The following is a 21,790-nucleotide window of genomic DNA, read 5'->3' on the forward strand; positions in this document are numbered from 1 at the left end:
TAGAACTGTTTCCGAAAGTCCCACCCAGTTTTACAGTCGGTCTAGTAATATGCTGTGGTCAACAATGTAGGCCAACTTCTGACTGTATAGTAGTGCAAGACATTAGAGTGACTGTGATACGGTTTTACTCATCAGCTTGAAAATATTTGTCCAGTTAGTATTTACATTTTGAAAACAGGCCTTAACTAAAATGTGCCTTTTTTTGTACCAACAAAGAACGAATAAACAATATCACCCAAACAAACACGTGTTTGTATTGTTCTGCATCAGATTTTCCTTGTGTTTTTTCCAGATGTTTTATTAGAAGTGTAAGAATATTTTAAAGAAGTGTACCTGATTGTAGAAGTAGAAAGCAAAGCAGAGTAAAATTCAATACACAATCTTTTTTTATTTTTTCCATGTGTTTATTTGATTTCCAGTTGAAGACACAGTGTTGCAAAGTGCCACAGTTTGCATAGGTCTGATAACAAGATAAACCAAACATGGCAGCTGTATTTCCATATTTCAGTTGAAACCAGGTCACCGCCCACCAAGCAGTCAAACGGACCAGGATTTGTTGCAGTACCTTACAGTAACAACAAAGTAATCACTGTTACAAATACTGGGATATATGTCATGTTTTATCAGATAGAAAAGTAACTTTACAGTCTTTTGGTCATGGGGGAAGTCCAACTGAAATGTTTTAGAAACGGTTGCAAAATTGTTCAAATGAATGTTGTCATTTTGATGTTTGACTTTGACATTTAAGTATGGCTCGTATTTTTCCCAAATTGAATTAGTTTGAAAGGTTGCCCAGGGACAAAGAGTACTTCATCACTGATTGTCTGTTACAGAACTAAGAAATAAGAGTGAGTGTGGGTTTAAAATGATACTTAAAATATGTATCAAACGCTCACCTCCTACAGGCTTAAGATCCTTCAGCGAGTGAGTATTTGACCCCAACCAGATTGCTCAAAGTGCAACATAACAACAATACAAAATCACTAAAACAAAATTAATAATATTTGTATAAGTCCCTAACATTTCCTGCTACATATCAGACATGTATCTCTCATCATAAGCATATACTTACAGCATGCATACAGGGCTTTCACTGGTCCACTTGAGTCCTGTTAAAATCCCGTCCTTATTCACACATAAGACGCGTAAGCACTTCCACATTGGCATCTTTTCTTAATATAAGATATCCCTTTACAGCTGATGCTCTTTAAGAGACACCATGTTTATTACATAGGCTACATTGTAAACATTCATTTTTCTTTGTGAATAAATACTCCTGGATCAGTGTTTGAACACTGCTGCACACATGGAACTAGTTCACATTTTCATTAACTTATTTGGACATTCATAATAAAAAGTTATTAAATTCACAGCTTTTGCCATTTCAAGTTGTGAAAGCAGACGCAAAGGGCTAATTTACTAAACAGATTAAGCCTATATCTTAAGGTTTAGAGACTTAAAATGTACTAATTGTGATATATACTATGACTTGCTGTGATTCTACCATTTTCCCTCAATACACTGAGTGCAAATAAACAGTAATTTGGTGTCAAGTTTTGATCATATCCCCAAGTTTCATTCTCAGATGTCTATTTTCAAAAAAACAGTTTGAGGCAGTCCATTACTGGGTGTGAGTGGTGGTCCCCAATCTCTCCCTGAGCTCTTCTTAGTTTCTAAAAGAAGCACACATAAAAAGAGAAGTTAACAAGGAGTTTGTATAGATGAACATTTAAAGGTCCCATGTCATGCTTTTCCGATTATTACCCGTCCCCTTGTGTGTTATTTAGCTTTTTCTGCATGTAAACGGTCTGCAGAGTCACAAACCCTCAAAGTACACCCTAGCGAGTAAAACTCTAACACAGAAAAGACGTGTCTATGCTGCCCCAGAACGCCTCGTTGGAGATCTTTCTTTTTCCATTTTTTTCTTTCGGGGCAGGTTGACGTCACTAAGTCCAAATGTCTAGCAAACGCCATTGTAAAACATAAACACTGATGTTCAGCTGTAACGGTGGTTGACTAATCAGAACAGAGTCGGCGAGCTGACCAATCAGAGCACACATGGCTCATAGGGAGGGGGGGGGGGGGGGGGCAGGAGCTCCAACAAGGTGTGTAGGACAGAGAGTGAATACACATACTATACAGAGATGCTGTATGAGAAACCAATGTGATTTTGGAACATTGAACAATGTAAATCTATTCTAGTAGACCTCAACAAGAATTATGATCAGTAGAAAATGGGACATGGGACCTTTAAAAGAAAACATGCTATATATTACCTCTTTGGCCTTTTCTGTCCAGCAGATGGAGCCAAAGCAGCTTTTCCTCTCTGCAGCGCATTAGTAGAAACCTGCAGTCCCTTCATTTGTTGCTGTTCCTACATAAAAAAAATGCGAAATTTAAATTTCAAATTTAATTCACAAGAGCAACACGGGATAACTTAAAGAATGACAAAAATATTCACCCCTGGTAGCTTGTTGACAGGTAAAGGCGGTGGAGGTCTGTTTGGGGGGTCTGGTCTGGGTTTTGGATCTGCTGAATGCTGTGAGTGGGTTTTGGCATCGTTGGAAGGTACATTTGGAGGTGGTGGAGGAGCCTGGTTCCGTCTCTGCTCGCTGAGTTGCACAGATTTAGCTGAAGGTGGAGTGTAACCCTGAGGAGAGCATTGTCTCTGAGGTGTTTGCTCTCTCTGCACTGCAGCATACAAAGGGACTGGAGGAGGCTTCACTGCTGGACGCACTATGGCGTTCCTGGACCGAGAAGAGCAAGACGGGCTGGGACGAGGAGAAGATTTCCCCTGTGGGAGAATGAAACCATCGCAAAGTTAGTGCTTTCTTCAAATATTAACAAATACTAGCAAAGTGCATTACAGTCTCTTCTTTACCAGGTTATCCGAGTCCTGTTTTTTAAGCAAGAATGTTGGGTTGGCATGACCGTTCACGTGAACGTCAGTATGCAGAGGCTTGCCATCGACCGGGACTGAACAGCTGAGGGGTAAGACACAAATACAAAATAATATTATTTATGATTTTTGTTCATTTATTGCATTTAGTTACAAGAATGTACAGCCATACCATTCCACACACTAAATACAAAACAGATGAATAAGAAGGTTTATAAAAAAAGTATAGCTCATAAAAACTTAACAACAGTACAAAAACTGTTCTCACCACACTTTAAATAGTAGTTAATCTTGCAGAATATAATTTCCTAAATCTTCCTGAAATGTTAAACAATATGGGCAGCCAGAGGACTTATCCTGTAGTTATTCCTGCGTAATGAATGACATACCTTGGCACTGGAGGTGGAGCGAAGGACTTCAGTGGGTGGAGTCTATGTCTGTAGTAGAACAACAGTCCAACAGCAGCCAGAACCACAAACAGGACCAGAGGAAGGACCACCAGGACAGGAAGGAGATTGCCTGTTGAACATTTAAATAGAAAAAGTCAAAAATGTGCATAATTTCAAAGAAAAGTTATAATCTAAAAGCTCAGTGTCTCACTGTGGGTGATGACGGGTCCGCTGTCCACACTCCCCCCCGACCCCTGCTGCTCACACAGAGGAGGAGCCCAGCCCGGGTCACAGTGGCAGTTGTGATTGTTGTTGCACAGCTGGGCAAAAACAATATTACACATTAGAAATACAACAAACAAGTTTATATTCATTACATTGACAGGCAGGTACAGAAGTAAATAAACAAATATGAGTTGAGTCCAGAGTTGGCATGTAACTTAACCACTTCTAGTTCTGAGCTACTTGTAATTTACTTTAATATAATATTTTGCTACTTTATAGTTCTATAGTTCACTTTATTTGAGAGGAAATACATATACTTTTTATTCCGCAACAAGTAAATGTTTCTGATGGTCAGCTGCCCTTTTACTTTAAGATTGAGAATGCATGCGGTATTTCCACTTTGCTATATTGATATTTATAATCAAGTAAAAAGGGTCTCAATACGTTTTGCACCACGGCCAAGTTTGCCAGCTTTTCATAATAATGGGCTGGCAGCCAACACACAGCTAGGAAATCCACTTCCTTCTTCTCAGACACACATAGAAACTTACCCCGTGTCCACGGCACTTTGCATTGCACTCATCAGCTCTGAGGAAAGATGCATTGCGGCATTCTCCGTTAAAGCAAATCTGTAGAGAGAAGGAGGGGTGTGAGGAAGAGAGACCGAGAATCAATTAGTTTCTATAGCTGGTACAAAAAGAGGTTTGAGCCACAAACTTTGTAATTGACAAAGACTTTTTGAAATGTGGCTTTCTGACAGAATCTCAAAAACACAACTCAAGAATGATCTCTGTCAAAACAATAAAATCTCACCGAGTCATCTCCACACTTGGTGCCCGTCATGACCAGGCCTGGGTCCAGAGTGTCCCCCTGCCCCTCCTCGTCCCCCTGCCCAGGCTTGTACACATGTGTTCCCATACAATGGATCTTCCTGTTGCCCACACTGACAGTGGTTTCTATACGGACAGCATTGTTCTCGATGGGCTTGGCGGCTGAGGTTAAACACTGGATTTTCCCACATTGAGCATCACTAGCAGAGATAATAAAAGCAGATATATAGTTTGTTGATTGATTAATAACAAGTTTAAATTCTCAAGAAATGTCAATGCCCTCGATAATGTTTTAATCGTCACCTGTCCTTACAGCTCCTGTACTTCCCGAACAGATCCTTGCCACAGTTCCCATACATGTCCCCGGCTTCGTTTACCTTCCTAAAGCACAGGTCAGGGGCTGGACGGCCATCTGTGGCGGCAGGAGAGGAAAGGAACACATACACATGAATACGGCTGCAGATACACACACAAACACACACACATGCAGATAATGCCTGCACAGTGTGTTATGTGACCACCTGATGGAGACCAGATGGCATCTCGTACTCTTCTGTGTGGCTCCTGTGGTCCTACAAAGGCTCTCTGGGGAGGCTCTGTCACAACGGGAATATGGACACTGTCCAACAAAAATCACTTATCCTGTGACCCGCTGAGGACTCTATCTCTACCCAGACTCCCTGCTTTACTAGGCTCTGGATATTATACTGCTTTAAATATACACGATTGTTTGATGGTAACGATTATCGTTTATAGATGTATTATCTAACCACATTTAAAAGATGATCTTATTGAAGCATTTGTCATCCACTCATGCAGTTAAACTCTGAAAATAAAAGGTTATGGAACAGGAATCTCCTTTTGGAAATTCCATGATTCAATTTGAATCGAAATACATGTCAATCTGATGTGTACCAAGCCTTTAAGAGGCATGTGAGAACTAAACAATTGTTATTTTGTTACACCTGTATTGTTTTTCTCGCCTGTGTTTAAAACTTAAGAACTTAATCCCAGGAAAATGTATTTTTCATCTGCGAAATAAGTTGGGAAAAAAGTGTTCCTCGATCCAATATAAAACTCACATGGAATAAAACCTTAATAATAATAATAATACATTTATTTTGGGGGGCACCTTTCAAAACACCCAAGGACACCTTACAGGGTTACAGATTTACAGTTACAATTATACCTTACAAATTAAAACAGTCGATTTAGTGAAGTATCAGCCGGGGTAAGACAAGACAAACAACAGGACATTGACTATAAAAGGACACAAAAGGACACAAAAGGACACAAAAGGACACAGGGTACAGATTATAGGGAAAATGCCAGTTTGAACAGGTGGGTTTTGAGTTGGGTTTTGAATGTTGTTATGGAATCAGACTGTCGGACGCGTCGTGGCGGGGTGTTCCAGAATCTGGGAGCCGAGCAGCTGAAAGCTCGAGCACCCATGGTTTTGAGGCGATAGCTTGGGACGGTGAGAAGTGGTTAATTAATGGTTTAATGCTATTTATTTACAACATGACACAGTGTTGCACATCAGCCTCTTGTGGCCAAATAATTATTACCACACCAACACAGAAAAAAGCTGCTGATTAATGGTTTAATTTTTTTTGTAATACTACACCAAGCCAAGAAAGTGTCTTAACTTGTAATCAGACTAGCTCTAGTTTTAGATAGTTATACCCAATAAACTTGAAACGGATTGTATATGCTTTACTACATTTCCAATACTGAATATGCTACACGTGTTTAAATGACATACTTCCCCTTATGGAACAAAATATGTTCAGATAACAAGCATCCAGTTTACGCACCTCGTCCCCAGAGAGCGAGACACTGCTGCTCCAGGGTCAGACACATGCCAGTGTAACAGTAGGCCTGCCTGCCTGCACACGACGAACCATCCACCAGATATAAATTAGCCGGACAAGACTCTGCCTTCCCATCGCAGTACTCTGGCAGGTCACATGACCCCGAGGGAGCACGACACAGCACACCCGGGCTCTTCAACTGGATTGAGAGATGACGAGAAGTTTAGGAAACACACTGATGAAGAAATAATGAATTGTAGGGATATCATTAAATATCTACAGTGTTAATCTAGTGAACCCAGTTGAGGATTTTCTCTTTGATAAGATGATCATCAGATTCTTATAGTACCTTGCAGTTTTGGCAGCAGACACCATGGGCACACTCAGCTCCAGCCTTCAGAGTGCAGTTGTTGGCATTACAGCAGGGACTGGTACACTCCTACACAAACAATATGGAGTCATTATCTTACTATAAACATACAAGGAAAAATATGCCAACATACGAGAGACACAACACACCTCTTCTTCTCCACAGTCACATTCTTCTCCATCCTCCAGGTAGCCGTTGCCGCAGCGCTGCCCTCCGTACATGGATCTGGTGTTTGGCAAGTTGAAGAGACACTTCCCCCCTCCAGAGCTCAGGTAGCTCTTCAGCTCCTTCTGGTTGCAATCGTTAAAAACACGTGGGAATGGATGCCTGGGGGGAGGATGGAGAACAAACACAGCAGGTAAGACTTCATGAGATCAGCCATTTTAAATCTTCTGTTTGTCTCTTCCCTATTAGGGTTAGTAACTGTCATTTGTCTGGTCGTAGGTCATTTCTGGTCCATACCCAGTAGCAGCAGCCATGATGCAGCCTCCGTCCTCGGCCTTGGCCTGGCAGCAGCCTGCACTGTCGTGGCTCATGCCGAAGTTATGACCCATCTCGTGTGCGATGGTGGCGGCTACACCCACAGCTGACTCTGAGTGGTCCTATTCAAAGAAGAGTCAAAGATTACTCAAAGATGTGTCGAAAAATATTCAACATATTGTGTAATATGTTTCTCTTTGCATTTTGGGGATACTGTCATTACTGGATACACACTGTCATACCACTAGTCTAAACTAGAATTATTTAAACTTAAAAGCATGTATTAGGTAATTTTTTTGGTTGATTCAATAACAAAAACTTTTGTTTAACACGGCTAATCAAGTTATTTTTTGATATATTTGAAGTTTTAGAGGAATATTAATCAGGCATTCAATTGTGGTCCTTACCTCTTTTCCTCACACACGTACATTTGGCGCACACACCCTACAACCCTTCCCCTATTTTCTAAAAGTGAGTACATAGGAGAAAATGTGTGTCTGTCTCTCACCGTGTTAACTCCACCAGACTGGTAGTCGGAGCACATGGCTTTGAGAGGGGCCAGTCCGATGGTGGTGCCCTGGAAGCCCTTCCCCCTAAAAACGACACAGTATGCCCTTGGTAATTAGCTCCAACTGCACAACAGCCCACTGGGATATAACTGGTGATGGCTATAGTCTCATGCAATCAAGCAAATATCAATTAAGAGATCTACTAAGCAACACTGTTGTTGTAGAGAGTGAAGTACGGCAGATGGAAATGTGAGAGGTAGAAGAATGACACTGACGTGATGAGCTGAGCGTTGTCGTTGGGCAGCGAGCGGAGCTGTTTGCTTCTCCAGGACAGGAACGCTGCCAGAGTGCTGTGAGGGTTGTCCGAAACGTTGATCATGTTCTGGCTGGACCACACCTCCAGACCGATCAAAGCCACGCGGATGTTTAAAGCCTTGTAGTACTGCGGGTGTGGACAGGAAAAGCCACAGACACAGAGTTTAACTACTCCATATAGGCATCACGAACCTGACGAGTCAGTTTCTTGTCAAATCAGATGTTACCTTGTCAACCAAGTTGGCCGCTTCAAGTAATTTCTGTTTGGTCTTCTCGAGACTACTCCCATGCTTCTCAAACTGCAAACCACATCAATCAAATTAAACAGAGAAACAGACACACCCACGCTATGATTTGTACATCTGCTCGAACCGTAAAAAGGGGACTTCAGACAACAAACAGGATGTGAATCTGAGCTTTATATTCACAATAACTAGCTCTAAATAGAGTGATGGGTGCAAGTTACTGACGTTGCTTTCTATATTTAGTTTTATTGCAATACTGTGTGAGGCAATTATACAATAATGTACTGCATATGATTAGGTGGAAACAATTCTAAACATATTGAGACTGACAGCTATTCACGCTCACGTAAACACCTAAAAGGTATTTAAAGTTTCACATTTACCTCACCTGGTAGACTGTTCTAAACTAACAGAACTATTCTCCAGTAGTAAGTCCATACACCTACATACAATGAATCATAATCTCTGAACAAACAAAATAATAAAAATCACATACTATTTCACATTTGACCACAGTTAACCCTCCCCTGCCCTCACCCTAAAAAAGGGCTTTATTTGATGTCTTTATTATATGTCTCTCAGCTTGCTTTTGCTCTTTTTGTTTGTCTTTATACATGCAAGTGTCCTTGTCTACTCCTGACTTGTATCTGTTGCCCGTTAGTTATTTTATCTGTGGTCAAGGTGAGTGGCTTACTTGCACCTTCATTCCTTTTTGTTTTAAGTAATATTGTTAACCTTATGCATATTTCGGTACCACTTTACAATAAGACTACCCTTATAAAAGGTTTACGAATAGTTTGTAATTCATTTATTAATTAGGTTGTGAACACTTTATAAATCATTAATAAGCTTTTATGAGACATGAGATAAACAGGGCACCTGTGACCGGTTGCTTGCCAAATAGTGAGCCCACATTTATCTGTACTGCTAAGCCTTATATTGGCTACTTAGCTTACTTCGTCTTCTTCATCAGCCAGCATCCTTGGTATCTGTTGTTCACTGAGTTGATTCTCGCTAAGTAGCCAATATAAGGCTTAGTCGTCTTGCCAAATAGTGAGCCTGTGTTGATGTCTATGTTGGAGCCTTTATGAATCCTTTATAACGGTAGTCTAATTGTAAAGTGGTACCCATTTCTCTTATGTCTCATTGGCTACTAATTAGGTTTAAAGCCTCTTCCTGTACTCCCACATTGAATGGTGTCATAAAGAAACCTTCCTGTCCTCACCTCAGCCTTGTCTGCCACTAGCAGCAGCTCCACGTATTTCATACTCTTACTCAGGTCCCTTTTTTCCTGAAAATAGAGAAAGCATTGTTTATAATAGATGGTGTGCATGCTTTGTGTAAAACTTGCAAAGGATTTCAGTCGTCATCGTTCTCCCTGTCCTAACTCACCCTCCTGCTCCGTGGTGACATCATTCCATGGAGGAAGTCGTTAAGCCCCTCCTTATGCTCCTTGTTGCCATGGTGATGCAGGCAGCTACCCTTGGGTAGATGGAGACTCTCGGCTCTGAACACGGCGTGCTGCTGTGCGCCCGTGGAAACAGGAAGAGGCTCGATCAGGTAGCTGACGCTTGTGTTCAGAGAAATCAGTCCCCTGGGAAAACAAGACACTGTTAATGGTTCCATCCAATCAGGGCTCGAGGTGGATCAACAATGTTGTTGACTGAATCTGCACACGGTGATGGACTGTGGAAATCATAGTTTCTGAAAATACGTCTCAAACGTCTGATTTAATGTTATTACCAACAGTAATCTTTTATTGCATTGTCAAACTAATGTCTGCATGTCAAATCTGGATTTTTTAAATTTGGCTGTGGTGGTTTTATGGATGGGTGGAGCAGAGCGTCGCATCTCAGGCGATTTACTGCCGTTTATAAATGAAGATCAGCTGCAGCACACAGAGAGCTACACACACTCTTTCATGATGGCAGACATCTAAACACAAACACACACACGCATGCACACAGCAGCAGGTCAAGCAGCTGTACAAAACATCTGGAGAGGTCAGACTCCCACATGTCGATGTCCCTCTGTGCTGTGTTTGCATTCCCCCAGAAAATCCACATAGGAAGACTTATTCATTCACTCATCCTCCAGAGCGCTGAGGCCACATAAACACGCATATGGCTCCGATTCAGTTCCTCCTCTGCTGCCGGCCTGTCTGATTGTCTCTAGCAGGAAGGGTCAGCAGCCTTGCATATACAGCAGGAGGAAACACAGGATCTCCAAACTGAGCTGTACTCAATGAACCAGCTCTGGAGCCAATGACCTACTAACACACTGGACTGCACAAGACACTACAACGGTTTCCTGTCCCCTTATCTACTTCATGGGTCGATAACAGGCTGGACAGTTGTGCAACCTTTAGTTATAATATTGTCATCAAGAAACTTATGTTTAAATCAATCTAAGGGTTTTCTCTGGGAGCACACAACTTGTACTTAAATAAACCACAGTAAGGATTCCCAGCTTAGACCCTGATTAATGCATTTTCTGACAAGATCTGTTCTAATCTGTGTCAACATTGGACAAGTTCCACCAAATAGAGAATGTTGAACAACAGTAACTTACTGCATGCTACTTAGACAGGTATTATATCACTTGCATTGTAAAAGTGATTATGTATCCATTAATTATGTCCTGTTGGCCCCAAGTGTTTTCTTGTCAGCGAGAAAACAAATGAACTGAGAGCGTAAATTAGTATTAATGGAGCTAAAAGCTTTAATTCATTGATCTCGCCGTGCCAACACATCTTTAATAAGATGAATCGCAAACATAATCCATCCAAGATTTATTCTGCAGCACTTACTCCCTGCTTGGGAGTATTGGGAAACTTTCTCTTGGCTCTACTTCTTATAGCTCTTTACTGCTTTGCTGGAAAAACTGGAGAAAAGAGCTGTCTTCATGAATCGCTTTTTTTATATTTTTACTTTTAAAAGGATAACGTCTTATGGGAGACTTCTTCAAATTCTAAGAAATGCCTTTCACCATTGGGACCAGCTCTACATATTAGACAACATTATGAAGTGTTACTCACCTGAGTCCTGAGCATGTGCTAACAGCAACACTTGAGCCTTCCATGCCCAGAACCTCCCCATGGTAGAAACAGTGTCCCTGAAAGACAACGATAATAGAACTTAACACGTACTCTCTATGTGGGGAAGCAGACTGGTGCAGTGATAAGGCCATCAATCAACCAGAAGACCTTATTATGTGAGCATAACATTTATTATTTGATGACCATACTGCCTGTTATCCTCCTGCCAAGGCTTTGATCAACCAAAATGGTGTCTATTTCTCTTCACTGATCATGTACAGCTCCCCACTGTAGGGAGAGCATCAAACTGTCGCACAGACTTACAGTGTTGCCAGGAGAGGAGGACTTGCGAACTCCTTCGGGAGTGTACCATATTTCCTGATATCCAGGAGCCAACAGATGCCTGGAGAAAGATGGCACAAACTCAGAGAATGAAAAAGAATATATGTAGTGTCAATCTCCTGAAACAGCTATAATATGGTAGAGCAATGGGGGGAAATGTAAAAACTGCAGCAGACAGAGATAGAAAAGTCTCTCCCGCAGCCCACAGCTCATGAAACATTTACTTTGACAGAGACACTCTACAAAACCAGACTGCTTTAAAGATTTAGACAAAGATCCTCACAGAGATAAGAGGAAACACAAAGAATAGTGTGGAAATGGGTTGAGACCGTAATAAAATCCATATGTACCTTTCCCTAATGACTCTTGTGACCTTGTGTAAAGTATAGCTTAAGTAGGAGACTGCATTTGTTTGACACAACCATTATTTACAAATGTCCTATTTTATATTACTAGAGTTTCTCCATTAGTATACAATACCGACTGCACATGAGAGGCAGATAAATCAGTGAAAACATACACATACCGAAAGAACCATACATTTCACTGCGGTAAAACACACATTCCTCTTACTCTCCATCTGTGAGTGTGACTGAGTGAGTGTCTTCAGACTCGGGCTGTTTCTGTCAAAGTTCTGTCAACCCACCGCCCCAATATTTACATCTCGCACAGATGCTTGTTTTCCTGTCTCTCTCCTTCCAACTCTGTCTCAATCCATTCTTCCTGTTTTCATTCATAAACTGTGCCTGTCTCACAGCTGGTTTTCTTTCTCTCTAAATCTCCCCCACGGTCAAACTCAGATGCATCAAACAGGCTGTAACTGCAGTTAAATCAGGCTTTGGAGAAACCTTCATGTTTCTACTGGAGCTGGGAGTAGACTTGACTTAAGCCTAAAATAAACACGAGACAGAGACAGAGACAACGTCTAAGATGTCCCACTAAGATTGATAATGCCGTTATGTGATGACTTTCAAAGAGAAAAGCAAGCACACTCGGAATAAAGTATTATTATTTATTTTTTTAAATGTTTTCGGATTTCATATCGCATAAATACCATATCCCAACATGCATTGCGGCTAAAACATCCAATCACCGAGCTTCAACCATAGCTGAGGATCTTGGGTAATCAGTTCAGTGGGTGTGTATCGCAATCACGCTCGGAAAACCCCACAGCAACATAGAAAAGACGGTCATAACATGAACCTGACAGACGGCAAAAAAGCCAGAGATTATAGAATTAAACAAATAAATAAAAACAAGGATAATTGTGTGTTATTGTTGAGTAAATAACAGTGTGTTATTTAGAAAAGAATAACAAATTAGAAGGAAAAAATGATTTTAAAACGGCAAAAAAAAGTCCGACATTATACGATTTAAAATAAAAAGAATAATCTTGGCTTGATATTGAGTCAGAAAATGTTTTTATGAACCACACAGCTTCGGGTGTTCCAAGACCAGACAGGACAAAAAGACGTGGTGCAGGCACGAAACACACTATAGAAATACATGGCTTTTAAAATCGTTCTGTGTGACACGAAAACAGGGCCCGACTGGGACAATAAGTCAGGCCGGGAATTATACACCCAGCCAGGCCACTACCAGTTTTTTTTGTGGCATTTTGTTGGATTTATTTGTGAATATTTACAGCGTTGCTGCCCATAGTGATAGCCCTTTAGTTTAAATCTACCCAATAATAAACATATGGACAGGGGTTACTAATTAAAAAAAATTGCAAATGTATTTGGGAACCTATCAATGTGAACATATTTTAAGTGGGGTTGGACCTCAAATCCTCTAGGGGGGTCCGGGAGCATGCATACGATTTCTTTTTGATTTTGGAGTTAAATGCATCAATCTGGTGCATTTTGAGGGGAAAATAAAGAGACTAGATCTACTGTATGGATACACCCTGATGAAACAGATCCATACATTTTTATTGAAAGTTGTTTATTTATTTATGGTTCATTTATAGTTGTGAGTGCGTCTGGGCTCCTGAACAAGCCTCAACTGTCTCCCTCCTCCCCCCCCCTGCTCCTCTTTTTATTCATGCATATTTTACTAATCACTCTCCCCTCAAATGGAAATATGTGTTTACATAAATGGTGAACAAACAGTTTGAAACCCTCTGAGATAACTTAGACTAAGTTAACTATCAAAACCCTCGCGCTAGTGGAGCCTCGCAAACCGTGCCGCGCCACACTATGCGTCGCATAAGCCTATAGGTGCGCCACATTTGCGACTCCGTTGAGGCTCCCTCCGCAAGATGAGGCTCCCTCCGCAAGATGAGGCCCCCTCCGCAAGATGAGGCCCCCTCCGCAAGATGAGGCCCCCTCTGCGAGGTGAGGCCCCACGCAGTCTGCGTGATCAGCCTGTAGGGAGGGACGGCCCTGTCAGCAGGCCACATCATGTATACAGATAGTCACCCTGTGTGAGGCAGACCCACATTTGCGCAGCGTTGCGTTCACAATACATTAAAAAAAAAGAAATCGCAGGCCAGCAGGCCACTTAACAGGCCTGGCCATCGGGAAACTCCCGGACCTCCCGATGGCCAGTCCGGGCCTGCACGAAAATTGTGTTGGTGAACACGAATCAATAGATTACATTTCGTGACTGTAACACGAAATGCCATGAGACTGGGTTGAATAGTTAAAAAGTTACTTCTGGTTACAGTGAATCTTTAATGTTTTATAAATTACATTTAATGTGTAAATGAGTCAAAATAGCTTGATTTTGTTATTCCTGGACGCTAACATTTCCCCCCTGCTTGAAGTCTGTATGCTAAGCTAATCTAAGATAGCCAGCCAGCTCCTGGTTTTACTTGGGAGGACATGAGAGGGTCCACTTATCGATCTTTTCATCTAACACTCGGCAAGGATGTGATTAAGGGTATTTACCCTAAAGGTCAAACTATTCCTTTAAAGGACGATGAAGACAAATTAAGGGAAGATGGGGGTTTTTATTTTCTCTCTCTGTCAGATGCCCTGAGGGAGAAAATAGTCTTGAAACAATGACAGCCTGGTGATGCAATCAGCCACAAAGCAAGTCAAAGACAGAAAACATCTGATTCATCCTTTAACAGATTACCACTCTGGGTTTGGTGGGGTGAGGGGGACTCTGTTTGCCCACACATGCATAAGCGGTCTAACAGAAGAGTTAAAAATCATCATTCAGTGGAAATGTATCCGGCTGATGTCACCCTAAGCTTGGTAACCCCCCTTTATTGTTATTTGACCTTCTAACCGCATTTATATCTGGCCTTCCTCTAGTTTTCCTGCTTGTCTAACCACCGGAATATTCCCATCATGCTCTCCTGTCATCTGTGTAGCCCTCTCTGTCGCTCTAACTTGCAGAATTAATGGCAGCATGCCTGATGATGAGCTTTTTCGCTGCTGCCTTCACACAGGAAGGATCACTTCTTCCACGAGGAGACACATAATGACTCTTTCTCTCCGCCATCCTCCCTTATTTTCCCATGCCTGCAGCACCTGTGTACATTAGAAGATTGATGACTATATAACCTGCTGCCATGTGAGATATAGACAAAATAATTGTATATATACATTGTCATTACTGAAAGCACTACCAGCTTAGTTGTAGCGTTTTAGCTTGTCTTCAAATTCTGAGTTGAAACCCTACAATTTATTTTGTCAAATTCAGACAGAAAGTTAGATACAGACTTATCTGTTAAGGCAATAAATAACGTACATGACCACACTTTATAGCGCCATAGCCACTGTGGTTGCACCAACTCGTGGTTAATATAAACCGTTAAGAACTGGATGAAACAAAGCGTCTGTCATAGGGCCTGAAGAATTAACCACAAGAAACACTGAAGATAACTTGCAGGTGCATTCAAACAGTGTTGTTTCAATTTGACACATCAATGTTTCCGGTAGTAAAAAAAAAATATATATATAGCTCAGGTAAATGGACAAATGCATTAGAGTCATGGCTTCATCTCTGGGAACTGTTTTATGTAACAATAGGAGGATATGTATGCTTCCGAGTGTAGAATAACCATGCCCAATATAGCATGGAACGGGTGACATGGATATCCATATACAATACAATCTGTTCATCGTAATGATAGTCTTTGATCAGAGAAAAGAAAAAGTGACAAAATTCCTTATTTTACAATTAATGGTTATATTAGCTTAGCATAAGGACTTTAAACAGTCTGGAAATAGCTGGCATGGCTCTGTCCGATGCAATCTTTTTAAATTAAAAGCACCCGTAAAGCTACTGATTTAGTCATTTTTAAAGTTTGATTACTGTAAAGAGTAAAAACAACAATTTCTGGTCATACGGTTTTCCAGACAGGACTGTTTCTTGTCCGGGTGCAGTGACTTCTGCAAAACCACATTTTTCTGATTTTACACTTTGGTATTTGCAAGAACATACATTGTGTTCATCAGCTTCAAAGGTGGTTTAAGGAGGATTTTGTTACCTTTGGACATAGCTAACAGAGTCACCCTGTCTTCTGCTGGCGGTTTTTTCTCATGTACCCTAAGGGAGTGAATGTGCAATGCAATTCTCATCTAACCCTCAGTTGTATAGTTAAAAAGACAAACACCCTTTGAATATCCCAAACCCATTGACTCTAATTCAATTCTGGTAAAAGCAGTGAGAGCTTTCAAATCTGCATATACCGCTCTTCATGATGGCGGGAGAGCTTTGCAGAGTTTGGAATTCTTCCAGTGTTCAGACAGATGCCGTGATTGAGGAGCACAATACTGGCAGAATCAGGACTGTCTGGCAGTCAGGCCGAGACAAAGGCTTGGTTCAGACTTACGAGTGGAGAGGAGGAGTGGGGGAGTAATGCTAATGTACTTGGGAGATAACGAAGGAGGCAGGGAGGGAGGGAGGGAGGAGAGGAGACGTGGGGTAATGCATCAGGGTCAGTGGGTCGCATTCCCTCATGGTATCGGGTGACATCACCACACGCGGGTGGAGGGAGAGAAAACTGACGCAAAGTCAAAGTACCACTCTGCAACGGATGATGAAGAGGCTTTTATTGCACAGGGAGGCCACTGTACTGTGTGTGTGTGAGTGTTTCCCCAACACACACACCGGCCTACGTTAAGACATCAAAGCATCCAGAGCAGAGCCACTGTGAGACTAAACATAGAAACAAGGACAAGCGAATGCACCCCTGCATCCCAGACCTGTGATCCATCAGGTCTTTCAGCCTTGTTTGTGTTCTTTCAGGCTGCTGTGTGTTTTTATGTGTGTGTGTTTGTGTGTGTGTGTCGTCTGTCTGCGTGTGGCCAGAGTCTCTCAAACCCTGACCGCGGAGACGAGTGGGAGATGTATATTTGTATTGGAGCCCTGGGGAATGTCAGACGAGGTGAGAGAAGGCGAAAAACGAGAAAGATTGGGGTGCTCGTTTTTTAAGAGTAGACAGTGGAAGACATACGAGGTGAGGACGAGGGGAGAGGAGGAACAATGATTTGAACATTTCCCACGGGAGTGCTTAATTCAGGTTCATGCACTTAAGGGTGTGCAGGAAGGGCATTAACCAGGAGAACAGAGAAAGTCATGCAGAGGAGGAAGCGAGAACATCCACAGGATTCAATATCTGAACCACATAACTCACCCCCAAACAGAGCATCGCTACTTTTTCTCTTTCCATGACTTTTCTCACCTCAACCCTTCTCTTCCGGCACATCACTCACTTTCTTACACTGCGTCCTCCCCCCTCTCGCTCTGTTTTTACATCCCTTTTCCTGCACTCTGAGTCAGCACACTAGCCACTGCCCGACTCCTAACCAGATCAGCCCTCTGCAGCCTTTCATTAAGATAAAAGCTCAGGCTGAGTCACATTGCATCGATGCACGACAAACCACAAAAAAGGAAAACCCACACACACATTGACGAGCAAGGAGGGGAGGACGTAAATGGATTGAGTCTGTGCTTCAGCCACAGGGAGTACCGATGCCCACAAACATAAACAGCTACTTCTTTCTCCAGGTTTTGATAAAGGAATACATTTAGTAGAGGAGGTGGAGTGGAACAAAAGGGGAGAGAGCAAAAAAAAGGAGATAGGTAGATAGGATAGATAGGATAAACAGAAAGACCAGATTAAGAGCATCGCACAGGGAGTGTGGGTTCTCCCCTATCTGGTGACCATCTGAGTTGCAGTTGTAAGGGCAATGAGGACAAGAGGGAGTAGCCAGGACACGGAGATGGTCACCGGCAGCATTTCTTCTGGCTTATCTCCAAAATCAGACATTGATATTCAGTGACACAAACTGCGGTCGGGGGATTTACTGTTTGGGCTTGCAGAGAGGGGAGACACTGGCTGGTGGCTGGGGAAAGTGGTACAACTCAGACTAAATAATGTGTCTTCAAAGAGAGCCAGAAAGCACTTTCTCTTAAGGCTGTACAAAGAGTTTCTGTAAGGAGCCATGTGAACGTTATCGGGTTGGGGAGGGTGAGTGTGCTACAATGTTTGAAAAACTAATCTTTGAAAGAGTCACTAAAAATGTTTCGACTTTATTCATACAAACGTCTGTGTTTTTAAAAGGTTGTATTATGTCATTAAATCATATTTTAAAATGAGCACCTCATTGGAAATGATAGTTAACATAGTTGTCGTGTCGTTGTTTTATCAGACTTGAGTGTCAGTGACTAAATGAACAAGAACAGGCGCAGCTCAAGGGAAGGCTTACATAAAATATAAATATGGTTAGAACATGTTGAAAGACCTGCTCTTACAAATATATTTAGACTCCTTCAGAAAATGTTTAACACAAAGAAACGACCCTCCCCCTTTCGACTCCTTCCTAATAATGTTTCTACAGTCCTTAGTGGACATTAGAGGCTGAGGATTAAGTGGATGAAACAGAAAAGACTATTTAAATTCTTTCTTTTCCACATCAATAAAGCTTTTAGAAACAGAACATCAAAGGATCAAGGACAAGGAAATGGGACGAGTTCCTTTAATATTGAACTACGTCTTCTTTTGCTTTATTTTAACAAGTTCTCAGCTGCTTTCAGTCTACCACAATGCTATTTTCATATCATGTTTTGTTTTACTCAATTTTATACCTAAAAACGTCGGCAGTCTTCGATGTTTATATCTTTTAATACATAATAATAAATGTTTGACTTTCTTTTTATATTTATTTTATGTGCATTGTTGGCAGGAGCTTGAAATTGCCTTTGGGATTGCCTTATTAGTTGCCTCAGTCCTCTTGCTCTGTAACTGTTGGAGAAGTGATTGGCACCATGTTACCAGATGTCTTGGTCCAGGAAACCGTTGAGAAGTTGCACAAAAAGGGTTTCAAAATATATTTTTCTTGCCTTTTTCTAGAGCATTGTATTTTCTCTTTCTCAGGACAGGCTTTAAATCAGTCAACACCATCTCCATCTCATGTAGTGGAACTGAACAAATTAAATCTATATCAAACCAACTTTCTGTCTATGTCCTTCTCTTGAGCACCATTGGCTGACAACCAGTGTGTGATTGATTACAATTCCTTGCCCAGGAGGAAATCTAACAGTCTGACCACCTGCTGGGGAGGGTCAAATCCCTCAGGGTCCGGTCAGTGAGACACAGAGGAGTCATGGTCTGTTAATCTGTGTGCCTGTGAGTCAATGAGTGACAGGGAAAGTCTGCACTTGAACAAAAATGGACTGTATTTCTAATGTTCATAAAAGCTTCCATTTCCACTTGCTGGCCTAGATCCAAAAGTGATAAACCACAGCCCTGTAGCCACCAAACACATCTCCACCGCTGCAGTCCCCCCCCACCCCCCAGCGGCCACGCCGTCCATTAACCCAGCAATATTCTTCCTAACACCATCCCATTGTTTCCGGACAGGAACCGCTCCATCAGATTACAGGATGTTAGGTGCAGACGCACAATCTTACTTCCTGTTTGCCCAGGGCACACAGATCGGGTGTCGTCTAAAACCATCAGCTCCTTTCCCCCCTTCATCCCCCTCTCTCTGCATCCGAGGGGGGCACTGACCTTATAAATGTGTCTATGTGACAGCTAACATCTGGTCAAATAAACGTCTACTGGACGTTTAAGAATACACAGCTCAATGTTGAATATTCTTAAAGACTTGATTTAGTGTCATGGGAAGAGTTTGATAAAGGCGACTACTTGAATTTTTATTTTGGACTCGTTTATGTACTTCCTGGGAGTGCTGAAATTAGTGATATGAACCTTCTGTATGAACACACTGGGGCCACTCACTTGTTTTTCTCCAGGTGTAGCTTGAGCTCACGGCCCTCAGCGGAGATCAGAACCTGGGCCTCTGCAGGATGCTGGGCCGGAAACAAAGATTGCAGCAAGTTTTCCACAAAAACTGACTCACAAACAAATGCCAACATTATTATGTTTATTTTATATTTATAAGGTTGTAGATCTGAAAAAAAGTTGATAGAAATTTGGTTTGGAGACTACAGTGGCAGTTCTAGACCAATTTGACTGGGGGGGGCACTGGGGGGCCAGTTATTTTCTGAGGGGGGCACAATAAATGCAGGACGAAAAAGAGAACTAGACAGTATGAAGTAATTGCGCATAAGAAAACAATGCAATACAGTTATTGGTATTTGTTTCAGTACACTTATTTATTTCAGATAGATCTTATAGTTATTACTGTTAGCTTCAGCTTAAGTTATAGTGCAATGTTTGCACTAACACCATATTTATATAAAAATAAAGGCAATGAACAGTTACATCTCTACTTTGCATAAGGGTGTCTGCACAATCTCACATTACAGCAACAAATCCTGCGTTTTTTGGCAAACCGAGTACCAGAAAATATACATTTAAAAAAAACCAACAAAAAAAACGTTTCATTGTTAGGGGAGCCAGAGGTCAGTGTTAGGTGTTAGAGGTCAGTGTTAGGGGGCACTGCCCCCCCCTGCCCCCCCTAGAACCCCCTAGAACCACCCCTGTTGACGAGGTCACACAAAAACCATTCATTCATACATAAGACAGGAATAATAGCGAAACATCAAGGATTAAGAATAAAAGACAAGAACTGATGTGCATAAGTGTGTCTGAATCTCACTTTGATACTACTCACTCTTTTAAAAGAAAGGATAACAATAAAAAGAGGATTATTCACAGGATTAGAAGAGTCATTAAGAATATGATCCTTTCTTTGTTAGTCTAATGGTTTAGACTACAGTAAGGGGTGGTAGCTCCTCGCCTGTGTTAGTGATATAAGTGAGATGAAGAGAGAAAGACTCACCTCTTCGTGGGCAGACCTCCTGTGTCTGTGAGGATGCAGCCATGTGGGATAAGTCATCTCATAACTCTGTACCTGGTCAAGGATGCTTCTCACTGAACCCTGCTCATCTCCTGATGATAAAACAGAAACAAAATGACATGTAACCATGTTGTAAATGCTCTACAGTATGCTTTATCACCAATTTAGAAAATATAACATATGCATTGGAGGATTGACAATTTTAACAAATAAAACAAACTATTTTGTACATGTTGCATTCCCAACCCACATGTGGGGTGCTGCATTTAAAACCACACGTTTTCGAATGAAATGCAATACATACAGATAGACGTGTTCAAATCAGATTTCAGTCATTGCTCCAGGAGAACTCACCATTGTAAACAACGCCTTCAGGCTCAGCAGCCTGAACACAGGGCAGTGAAGCTATGAGCCACAGACACAGGGAGGAGAGCACCGCACCGGCAGGAGGAGAGCGCGCTCCTCCCGGACGCATCTTAACAACGCGCGGCTCCAAATGAACAATCTGCCGGACTGAGACATCAATGTGCGCGGAGCCGAGCCTGGGGGGTTCACATCAGATGGAGAAAACCCCGCCGGTGTGACATCGCGATAAGCTGTGCGTCTGAATGAGATGCTTGCAGACCGCGGGGTGCACATCTCTCACTCTCAACCCCTCCCCTTCATGATCACACACATGCGCGGGTTGTTTAAGGACTATCTGAATTGTTCTGCCTTATCTCTTAAAGGGATATTCAAGCAATTATATTATTGTACTTTTATAAAGTTGGTTAGGGTTAGGGTGATGAAGATATCCTCACTTTTAGTTATCTTACTATACTTTAAGCTCACAAAATGCTGGATCCTACATTTCCCATCATGCAACATTTAACTTTTCTTTCTTTGGACCTTCCCTGCCTGATTAATACCTACATTCCATCCTTTTTGTGATGCAAACTTTTTGTAAAAAATGGTAGTTTCCAAGTCCAAGCAGAGATCAACATGATGACATCACTGCAACATCTTCGCGGTTATCTTCTCCCGGTTTAGAGCCGCTGAAGACGTTCACTGTTTTCACCGCCGTAGTATCACTCATTTCTGTGAAGCTGAGTACAATTGACTTCTT

The 21,790-nt window shown here is 41.8% G+C and overlaps 1 protein-coding gene across 1 annotated transcript; it reads right to left on the reverse strand.

Annotated features, from left to right (window-relative positions):
- Positions 1-368: 368 nt before the first annotated feature.
- adam19b (ADAM metallopeptidase domain 19b) lies at positions 369-21,288 on the reverse strand. The gene is made up of 23 exons (XM_034093447.1): positions 21,040-21,288; positions 20,668-20,777; positions 19,662-19,732; positions 11,438-11,516; positions 11,114-11,190; positions 9,469-9,670; positions 9,302-9,367; positions 8,059-8,130; positions 7,792-7,958; positions 7,516-7,600; positions 6,990-7,129; positions 6,677-6,854; positions 6,507-6,596; positions 6,161-6,356; positions 4,647-4,755; positions 4,327-4,543; positions 4,065-4,142; positions 3,500-3,608; positions 3,289-3,418; positions 2,882-2,984; positions 2,462-2,794; positions 2,277-2,374; positions 369-1,673 (listed from the first exon to the last, which is right to left on the reverse strand). Exons 1-23 carry the CDS (start codon positions 21,158-21,160, stop codon positions 1,667-1,669), a joined length of 2,838 nt encoding a protein of 945 aa, XP_033949338.1. The 5' UTR covers positions 21,161-21,288; the 3' UTR covers positions 369-1,666.
- Positions 21,289-21,790: the final 502 nt, after the last annotated feature.

The sequence above is a fragment of the Pseudochaenichthys georgianus genome, chromosome 10, assembly GCF_902827115.2.
Source record: "Pseudochaenichthys georgianus chromosome 10, fPseGeo1.2, whole genome shotgun sequence".
Taxonomy (NCBI): Eukaryota; Metazoa; Chordata; class Actinopteri; order Perciformes; family Channichthyidae; genus Pseudochaenichthys; species Pseudochaenichthys georgianus.